The sequence below is a fragment of the Chiloscyllium plagiosum genome, chromosome 29, assembly GCF_004010195.1.
Source record: "Chiloscyllium plagiosum isolate BGI_BamShark_2017 chromosome 29, ASM401019v2, whole genome shotgun sequence".
Classification (NCBI taxonomy): Eukaryota; Metazoa; Chordata; class Chondrichthyes; order Orectolobiformes; family Hemiscylliidae; genus Chiloscyllium; species Chiloscyllium plagiosum.
Genome location: NC_057738.1, coordinates 29852310 through 29863112, shown reverse-complemented (window position 1 = coordinate 29863112; position 10803 = coordinate 29852310). Strand labels below are relative to the sequence as shown.

The 10803-nt window shown below is 44.3% G+C and overlaps 1 protein-coding gene across 1 annotated transcript; it reads right to left on the bottom strand.

Annotated features, from left to right (window-relative positions):
* Positions 1-5379: 5379 nt before the first annotated feature.
* On the bottom strand, positions 5380-10375 carry LOC122564296 (forkhead box protein F2-like). Its single transcript, XM_043718969.1, has 2 exons — positions 8868-10375; positions 5380-6201 (listed from the first exon to the last, which is right to left on the bottom strand). The coding sequence occupies exons 1-2, from the start codon at positions 9847-9849 to the stop codon at positions 6038-6040; spliced, it is 1146 nt and encodes a 381-aa protein (XP_043574904.1). The 5' UTR covers positions 9850-10375; the 3' UTR covers positions 5380-6037.
* Positions 10376-10803: the final 428 nt, after the last annotated feature.

Here is a 10803-nt window from a genome sequence, read left to right as displayed (position 1 = left end):
AAACCCTCTCGATGGCGCTGTTGTCCTTTGGACTAACCTGAGCCCTCAGTGGTTAATAAAAGGCAAGTTGTGTGCGCCAGGCAGCAATGTGGGTGGTACGTTTCCCTGAATACTATATCCCAAATGTTGCAATACTTCTCTACCGCTTGACGTAGAAACAATTATCACTTCGAAGCATGGAACATTTCATCTGTCCAATATACGGCAAATTCCTTTAGCAATGAGCATTTGTAATTACACTATAAATTACACCCATGCAAACACGATCATAATAGTGGCTGCTGCTTTCGGAAAGAGTTTGAAACCTTTATAAAATTTATAATCCCCATTTTACGCCCTGGGCTCCTATTATTGGTTAATGCCACTGGTGTTTGGGCCTGTTCATACACAGGCTGACAGTTCGTATATGAATACCCGAGACGCGCATACAATGTCTTCCAAAACTTCTATTCCTGTAGAATGAATAATGATAGAGTTGGCCCTATTTTAAACTCTCTGGACCAAACTACACAGAATTTTTAAAAAACAGCCAGGAGATTTTAAAAAGGTGGGCGCCGATGCACGATTTTGATTAGAGTCTCGCGTCTGTTATAGCTGCGCTTGAACGCGGGGTTAGGGAGGGGGTTGGGTTTCTAATATAGGTCGCCCACACCGAGACAGACATCAGGTCGCATTTCCTTTCATACTCGAAGAAATGTTGGAGAAACAGAAAAGCTACTACTTAAGGAATCAAATTTCACAAACCACAGTTATACTGACGCTGGCCTCTGCAATTCAGAGCAGCGAGGCGAGAGAGTGTGTAAATATACACTGACATGCCAATACTTAAATCTTCCAGTGAACTGAGATCAGTAACGGCTGTTGCTGTGACCCTCCGAGATATGTACATGTTAATAGCTGGACCCTGAGCTCTCTGGACGCCCTGGGGTTGTCCAGGGTCTGGGAGATTAACGTCAGACAGGTTCAAAATCCCTCGTAACAGAAGACACCAACAACCTTTTTTTAAAAAGCCACAGTGAAATAGGGCAGTTAAGACATACAATTCGCTTCTTAGCAGTGTCAAGCACAACCCTGGACAGTACAGCAATGCTCCCAGCGCTGAGTCATCAGCCAATCTTCAAGTTGTATTTGACATTAGTGAGGTAGAACGGCGACCTGTGGCTGATCTGTCAATCCTCAGAGCATCCGATTAACGCCTGGGTAAACAGACGCTTGAAACCACTGCCATGGCTTTGCATCCGTTATCCAGGAACAGTGCAGAGTTGTCTTGTTGGTTGGCAGCTAATGTGCTAACACTGGACATTTTTATCCAAACTCTATTACTTTTTAATTCGTTTAAAAATTGCAATCACCCCTCCCGCGACCGGGAGATTATATTGAGGCCGTTGGTACGTGAGAAACAGATTTTGATGAAATGATAAACTTGAAGTGGCTCACTCATTTCAATAGACTTATGCAATACTAGCCGGGCGGTTGATACGATGCCTCACAGTGAAAATTATATGACTGATTTCCATCCGAATGTTATAGAAGTACCCTGAACGATGAGATTCAGAGATGTTATCCGGTTCCTATCCCGTTATCACAGAGTAACAAATCATGTTTCATATGATTCTGGATGCACCTTTAATGATTAGTTAATGGGGTCAAAGGTGCAATGATTTTCTTGGTCTAAATATTATTCCTACTTTATCGGGTACGTCTGAAGGAGCCTTTTTCTGTAGGCACTCTGTTATTCACCCCCTCCCTATCAGTGTCCTACTGGTTTTTAAACATCTTTCTTAAACTGTTTCCTCGGATTCCCTCAGATTTACCTTCACACTATTATACTATGATGGCTTTGCTTTTGTTTTTTAAATGCCATTAGTCTGACTGGAATCCTCAGTCAGAATGCACTCGCTCTCTCACTGTTACTAACCACCACTTTAAAATGTAACATTCCCTAAAGCCGGGGGTCAGGGCGGGGAACCGGACGATTTGCTGTTCGCTGGGTGCATCTTAAGACTGCTTGCCTCAGCTTAATCGTGATTTACTCCGATTATTGCTGTGTGTGTGGTTTTGTTCCAGGGTGATTGGGGAGCTGTTAGTCTCAAATAGCGTCGTGCGAATCTACCATCAGAGTTTGTTTACTACATGACAGCGGCGATGAGGGGTTTGTTTGAGTTGCAAAGTCGGTGAAAACGGTGCGAATACACGCCGGTTCGCCGGTATTTTACATGTTCAGTTTGTAACAAACAATCTCCACTTCAAGGCAAATCGACCTTGAAACGAACTATCCTCAGCAGGTGGGTCCTTGCCGCCTGTTTTATTGTCCACCCCCTACCCCAATGTTATCACAATGGAGTAACTTACTAGGCCGCTTGACAGTTGTCGGTTAAGGAGGGAGACATTTGTGAATCAGTTGTGTCTTTAGCATAATTATGTTTTTAGGCTAATTGTTCGGCTTCAGTGTCATTTTATTTTCTTATAGAGGATTTTGTTTAACCAAGAGATTTAGAGTCTCCTCAGTATATAAAAAAAACCTGGAGATTTAGAGTCGCCTCAGTTTGGGGCACTTGACCCTGCGCTGGCTGGTGCTCCAGTCAGTGTGTTCCTCCTGGAACTGAGGAGGAAAAGAAATGACTTTGTTTCATAGGTTACTTTTTAGACACGTTGTCTCGGAATTATCCGCTAAATAAGCACACGCTGCCCTTTACACATCGGTTACAATTAGCCGTACTAATCATCAAATCTGTCACTTCCTCAGCTGACATGAAATGATAGATGATCCAGAATATATCATCCATTAAGGAAATCCGGCTAATGTACTGTTCGCAATGTACCATATTCATAAGATCTCCCACTTCATGTAAATCAATGGTCGGTAGGTTTCTTACACTAGTGCAGAATACATATGTCCTTACCTATTGACTGAGGGCTACACTATTAAACGGGTGAAGGTCAGAAAAGATGCAGGTTAACCAATAAATCAGAACAGCACAAAAGAATGCCGGAGTGAGTTGATAAGGGAGGACAGAGTGCATCTCAAATCCACAGTCTGAAATGAACGAAGAACGACATCATGAAGAGGAGCTATCTATACAGTTAACACAAGACAACCTCAATCGTGTGAACCCATTATGTTTTCTCCATTTTAAATTTCAACAATACTGTATCTGAGAGGGATTCCTAGTCATCTGCTGCCTATCAAAATGTTGCTGAAGCGATTGTTTGTACTGCCGTTTCTTAACAAGATGGCACGAGTGGTCGTGACAACAACCATGAAGCAGCGCCTGGATCCAAATCCCCTTGCGTGTATTACCAGGGCAGTGAGCGAGCGCTGCCTGTGCCCTGCTCAGGGAGCGTACACCGTCCTCGTGAACCGCTTACATGTGCAGCAGACAGACGTTTCATGAAACGACTCAGGAATGTAAACTGAATGGTAGGACTTCGCCAAGAAAAGGAAGTAAAATAATTATAAATCTTCTCAGAAGTGACCACCTCATGGGTCAAGGCCATTAGCAAACCTGACCGTCAGCAAATTACCGTCTTAGGAGGGAGCAGCAGTGTTTATGTGAATGGGATGGGCATAGAACTGAGTATAAGGAGTCCATGCAAAACTGATCAAAACTGGCAGTTTAGATCCACGTTACACTGTTAAATATACAAACCAACTTCAATCGCTTAGGGTATTTTGTACGATCGATAGCGAACCCTTATTCCAATGTAGGTTCAGAATAGTCTCGTGTAGAGGTTTTAAAAAATAAAACGAAAGGGAATAATTTAACATTCAAATCTGGTTTGGACATAGTTTTCGAATTTTCATGTCATCCAAGACTCCCGGGGAAAAAGACAATGCACGCAGATTTTTAATTTTTCCTCCTTTTCAAACGAGTTATTGGCGAGAATGCAATTGCAACCCTGTGAAGTTCAATTTCTCTTACAGTAAATGTGCAACTGTTAACATCTTAACAGAAAAAAAATCGACTGGCTGAAGGCCTCAAGTTGCGAAAAAAAAGACCCTGCATTTTAATCAACTGCATTAATTTTCTCCTGAACTCTATTTACAACGCAGAGGGATAAGGAAGAGGTTTAAAACGCAGAGGTTCCGTAATGCCGGGCCACGTACACGGTGGTTGCTGTCAGATAGAAAGGAAATAAGTTTAAAGAGAAGCTGTCTGAAAAAAAAATCGAGACTCTTCTCCCTACCCCAAACACTTTTCACTTTTTGACCATCTGATCTGAACAGGGTTATTTGGAGGAATACACAAGGAGCACCCCACCCCACCCCCCCCCTCCCCGCTCCCCCCAGTAAGAAATGCCCTGGTTTAAAGTTCAAAACAAGCACTTTGCAAACCCATCGTGGTGCTTCATGCGTCTATTGCTGAGAGTGATGGGTCATCGTTAAAGAGGCGGCGGAGGTGGGGGGGGGGGGGGGGGTGTGAGGTGAAGTGGCCTGCAGAATGCTTCCTGATAACGAGCAGCTTAGACTGGGTGAGGATGGGAGTGGAAGGGCGGAGGATCTGCCGGTCTCCCGGCCTCCTCCTGTTAAAGAGGACACCTATCTGCTGCTAAATTTATCCGGAGCAGTACCCTTCCTGCTGCGGAGGTGTGTGTGAGGGAGGGGTGTGGCGGGGGTGGGGGTTGCCATAAGCCTCGTCTTGGTCTCTAAAGCACCTCCTGATCGTGTTCTAGTATCCCTTGAGCAACTGTGCTGTCTCTGGAGTTTTTGAGTTTGTAAGTTAAACCTGTGAATTTAACCTGAGTACCATAGTCACTGACAAAGGTGTAGAATCAGTGGTTCGCAAGATTTAAAACTTGCTTTTAGCTCCTTGCCACTCAGTGATTAAGAGTTCGTGCACATTTAACTCCAGGACTGTAAGCCTTACAGTTCTCTCGCTGTTTCCAATATGGGTTAATTCCAGCTGTTCATGATGGTGCAAAGCATTCATCTTTGAACTGAAATTGAATCAGAATCCTTCAGATGATCGAACTCAGTTCTAGCGAGTTGAAAGTGCAATCTCCGTAATTGGACGCTTACACACAAGACCCTCGCTGATGACCTTAGCACTGTTTGACACCGAGCGGCCATTTCCGCTCTGTGCAAAAATGTCTACTAAAAATCTGTCAACAGCGCTAACCGATAGTTCGATTAGATAACATAGAATTCAATGCTGAATTAATGTTACAGCTCTGGTCAATGTGACTTAAAGGTGCCCCTTTTACAATGTAGATGTTTTACAATACTAAAACACGTCGATCAACAAGCAGTCGCTTTGAATACCCCATTAAGATGTATAACAGCCTAATCCCGAAACAGGATCTCCCGACTTTGAACAGTTTTCGTCCACTGTGCTGAGATAACTGCTAAAAAAAAACTATAATAAACAACACTCCGAATTATATTTTTATTGAACTTAGTTTTTACATCAAAACATTTTGGCAAAAAGACATAAAGTATACATTTTTCAAGTGCAATTATATTCAAATGTATTTATTTATAAAAAGCATTATGTGCGTGTATACATACATGTGTCTTATTATAGTTTATGGTAAAAATCCGTATTATCCTCGGAAAAAATATTTCGAATCAGTGTCTAATACTGACATGGTATCAAGTCTGACTTTTGGATTTCAAAATTTTTACATAAATACAGTACGCTAATGTTCATACTACACATCCTGCTCTTTAATACTGATATAGGAACTGAATGTTGTTAAAATAACAAGACATCTGACACACGCGCCACCTTTTTCTTCATAGCTAAAGGGCAGACTCAACGGGACAGTTCGTCTTCCTTGTTTTGACCAAAAAAACTCAACAAAGGAGACAATTCGCTTCTTTTTTAAAAAAACAAAAGTCGGCAACAGGGTTGCAGATGTGCAAGTAGTGAGGTATCTCCCATTGTCCCCCCTGTTTTTCTTCTCGAAAGACATTGCTCGGGCTCAATCTCCACGGTGCCGATTTCTGTCTTGGATTTATTTATATGAATCAGAATAACCAAAAATGATCAGAGATAGGCACAGGCGGGACTTGATTTAAGGTGGGCGCAGATTTTCACATGACACAAGGCTTGATGTCCTGACACACGCCCTGATGGTGATGGTGATAATATGATCCGCCGGCCGAGGGGTGAAAAGATGAGATCCCGTTGAAATTGAGCACAAAATCCTTTCTGTCACACACTGGCGAGGAATGAGTCTGATAGCGAGGTAGCCCCACTGAAACGACAAGGAGCGAATATTATTTTTTTGGAAAGGCTGACCGTTTTACACAGGGCTCCCTACTGTTTACATCTCAATCAGTATCAGTTGAGTAGTCAATGCATGTTCGGCCTTGGATCAGTTTCCCTCTCAATCTTGTCTGTGTTAATTGCGTGTCTGCGTCGTTAAATTTAGCACTGGCTTAAGAATCAAAAATGAAATTCTCGGGGAAAAACATACTATTTCTGTGGGACACATTGAACCGCTGTTTGAAAGGGAATCCATAACTTTCCAGATGCTAACTCTAAATGTGTGTGTTTGCGGACTCGGTCGAGTTAAGTACACACAAATTAAGAGCGTCCCTCTCAAACTTAACAACAAAAAGACAATACCTTCCCTTGTTTGGGAACATTCAAGTGCCAAGTGCAGAATGGCAAGTTTCCTATTTGAGTTTACAGTTGTGAGAATCATTAACCATTCATTTCCATGACCATTACGGACGCTAACACCTGGTTTCAATTCACAGAATGGTAAAGCCTAAACTGGGGCAAAAAAATCTCAAAATTACCCTGATAAGATGAACTTTGATTTGCTATTTCGACCTATTCCCAGCAATCCGAATGAACGCTTTACTTAAAGAGTGAAAAAAAAAGTTTCGAGTGCCAGTTTGAGAGGCTTCTATTTGGTATGATTTATGCTTTGTTTACAATCTGATTGGAACTAATTGCTTTTTTTTGTGTGCGCGGCTGGCTGTAACGTAACGTGCGCTGAAGCTAAAACACCGGAGAGCAGATATTTCACCAGAGGAATCCAACAGTCACGCCGATGACAGACAACTGTCAGCCGGACTTGAAAGCATTGCGCGAGTCTCCTGAGTTCAACTCATAGTCCCAACAAGTTATAAAATCGTACCAAACATTGACAATTTCTATATATATATATATAAATATCTACCAGATGTGTATAATTTCTTAGCCAGCAGGTATGTCATCAACTGGTAAATGAACCGAAAGCCAGCTATTTCCTGTTTAGGGCCCGATATTTGGCTTCAAGATGGTACCTTGTTTTCCCGACATCTTAACCATATAATTCAGACTGTCATTTCGTAATCACACGCCAGTGATGCTTTACATACCACAGGCTGTTCCAAAGTCTTGATGTCCAGTATTTCATTCTGAGAATAGCTTTCAACACTAACCACAATATTTTGGTGTCCATCAGTTTGGAAATGTGTTAAAACTAGGGACACATACACGAAGCTATTTGCTTGGTGTGAACTTCCGCCAGTAACGTTGGACCCTCAGTTCCCCAAACCCCGGGCTTACTATAAGGTGTTCCTTGTGCCTTTCAATTGTCTCGACTGCTGTTTCTCTCTTCTAGCAGTTTTCATCTTAATTATCCAATGCATTGCGAAATCAAAGGGTTAAAAAAAAACAAAGCGTGACTTTTTCAGGTTCTGCGCTCAGAAAGTACGGGGTAGATACAGATGCCTTTGTATTGGCAGTTGACGAACCAGCGGTTCCCAGAACGTTTAACAACATCAGCTCTCATCTGGGTTAAGTCAAGCTAAAATCCTCTTCAGTGTGGTCCGGCCGCGACTGTCTTTGTTTAGTTAACCTTCCCGACCCACATTTTCAGTGACTGTTTGGAAACTTACAGCCTCGAGTCTCCACGGTTCCAATAGATCTTATAGACTCTGGCTTTCTCTCTCTCTCTCTATTTCACAGTTTCAGCAAAATTGGGCGGGGGGTGGGGAACGAAAGACCAGATGATACTTGCGAACCTTTGACAGGGGAACCTTTATGAAACCCGTTTAAATCACGTTAACACAAAGTGCAGTTAAATGAAACAGCTGTACACTATCTTCAGATGTACCAGTGTAGACAATCTATCCTGTACTGAAGCAATCATTCTGTCAACATAGATAGTTTTAAATTACAAGCCAATAAACTGTCAATTTTCTAAAAGCACATTCGCCCACCCCGCGCTTTATTTATGATGAGGTAATCAAATATATTTTAAATTCTGTTTTAAAAATCGCTAAGGTTGCATCTAATCAGGATTTTTAAATGGTACAAGTGTAGAGAGGATTGATTAAGGATTCCGCCGCTGCATTAACCTATTCTTAGAAGGAGGTATAAGATTCCATCTTATTACTTTAATGACATTTTACCAGTTTACCAGTATCAGTCACTGTTAAACTGACTTCAACAGTCTTCAAACTTCAAAAAGCTATTCTAAAGTTACAATTCGGACCATGAATCCCTCCTTCAACTTACGCCGTTTTATTACCCTTCGTCAGCCTATCTTTCAGTGGGAAACCTCTTCCATGAACAGCATTGTACTTTAACCGCTTGTTCTAGGCTGCTATATTTACAATAAGTTTCTCGCAATTAAAAAAAGAACTTAGAGAAATAAAATGTGAGCGATTGGGCTCCGTCGGTCTAACGCTAAAGTCGCCATTTCAAAATCCAAGCTTATTTTAATTCGCTTCGCTTTAGAAGCGCTCAAGTACTCTATTCTATTTGAGGAAATAAACGTTACATAAACAAATCAGTGAATAGAAAAACTAGCCAAACTCTGGTGCCTGCCAACGAATCTGTTGCGTGACACACTGAATACATGAACAAAAATATAGCCGGCGCCTTATAAAAATGTAGAGCAAGATTCCTCAGCAATGGTACCTGCAATTTCTGCGGGGTCCCTTGTGTTTTGGTGAAGGTATGTCTGTTCCAGCGAGTAGGATGACATAGTAGAGTGGAGGCTGGAGGGCACAGAGTTGATATGGCTCAGGCTTTGCTGTTTAATGTACGGCGATGTGGCAGACGATGACCAAGGGGCAGTTGAGGGCGAGTATGGAGAATGGCACTCCAGGGCACTGGCCACCACAGGGGAAGAGGGGACAGGGCTACTGCTGCTGTCGGCACCGTACTCGCCGCCTGAAGACACGGGGCAGCTGGCCATGTAAGTGGAGCCGGGGTTGGGGGACATATGGGGGACATGGTGCCCGCTGCTGAGTCCATCGTAGCTCCCTGACAGTGAGTTACTCATCATGCTGAGGCTGCTCTCCAGGTTATAGCTGTTGGCATGGCAGGCGAGGGAAGCGGCGGGCGCCTGGAAGTCGAAGGGTTGGGGGATGATCGAGGGGCCGAAGCCCAGGCCATTCATCATTCTGTACATGGGCTTGAGCGTCTGGCACTTCCTGCGGAACCCTCGGGGTCTCCGACGAAAAGACCCCTCCTCAAACATGAATTCACTGGCCGGGTCTATAGTCCAATAGTGACCCTTGCCGGGTCTGCCCAGACCCTTGGGCAGTTTGATGAAGCACTCGTTCAAGGACAGGTTGTGCCGCACCGAGTTCTTCCAGCCCTGGTAGGAGCCCCGGAAGAAGGGGAAGCGGGTCTGCAGGAACTGGTAGATCTCGCTCAGCGTCAGCCGCTTGGTTGGCGAACTCTGAATAGCCATCACGATCAGGGCGATGTAGGAATAAGGCGGCTTCTCGGGCCGCCTCAAGCCTCCGCTGCTCTTCTTGGCTTTGCCCAGGCTCGAGGGCTCCATGGCCGGCGAGTGCTGGCCGATCAAGGCCGACTTGAGCACTCCGGGAACCGGGCTCGACCGGATGCGCGCTGGAGGTTCCAGATGTTGCTGTGGGCTCTCGCTCGCCATCTCCTACTGAAGTCGAACTCAGTGTGAAATGCGGAGAGAAAGATGCTGGGGGGGTCAGCCTGGAAAAGTGGAAGGATGGGGGGGGGGGGGGGAATGAAGAAGACAAACGTGTGTTTTTTTAAACTCTCGCTCTCTCTCGAATAATGATCCCTGTAGACGCTACGCCCTATTTAGCTTCACTGGAGCACGGGACATTTACCCCACTGGAAAACACAGGAGTCTTGTTCAATCGACTTTAGGCAGTTGCTTCGTTTGCTGGGAGCGTCGCTCCTCTATCCCGAGCCGAGTGCAGAAGCTCAGCGGCTGAGTGTCAGACTCGTGGTCTGCCCGCATTCTCCGCACAGGCCTCTCCTTCTAGGGAAGGCGACTCCTCTTCATCTGGCGACGCTCGGCCTGTCTTCCCCCCCTCTAGGAAATCGTGTTTTTTTTAAAGAAAAAAGTTGCCTAGGATTCCTGGCAGCAGTTCAGTGGCTCCGAGATCGCTGCTCCATCCTCCACCTGGTGGCTATCCCAACGCAGAGCCCTTTAAGAGGAAGCACAGAGAGGTCGCTCTCTCTCCCCCCCCCCCCCCCCACGCTTCCCGCACTGACTGACGAAGCCAAAGAAAACGTGGCGACCTATCAGCTAATAAACTCCCGAACCCTTCACTCTCCTCCCTTCAAGGGTGAAACCTTAATTCGAGCTCCCTCAAATTTATTTTTTTTAAAAAACCCTACAACCATCCCGGACTGAAGGTATAAAATAAAATGATGTAACCAGGTTTTCGCCTTTCGATCCAAACGATTCCTTCATTAATCAAAGTTAAAAGTCGCACAACACCAGGTTATAGTCTAACAGGTTTATTTGGAAGCACTAGATTTCGGGGGGCTGCCTCTTCAAAGGTCTCGAAAGCTGGTGCTTCCAAATAAATCTGTTGGACTATAACCTGGTGTTGTGTGATTTTTAACTTTACCC

What these genes read in the sequence shown, in the direction of transcription:
- LOC122564296 (XM_043718969.1), bottom strand. Translation starts at nt 9,849, where the DNA reads ATGGCGAGCGAGAGCCCACAGCAACATCTGGAACCTCCAGCGCGCATC. An exon ending in GGACCCCGCAGAAATTGCAG is followed by an intron (nt 6,202 to 8,867) that starts GTACCATTGCTG and finishes TTGTCGTTTCAG; the next exon opens with TGGGGCTACCTCGCTATCAG.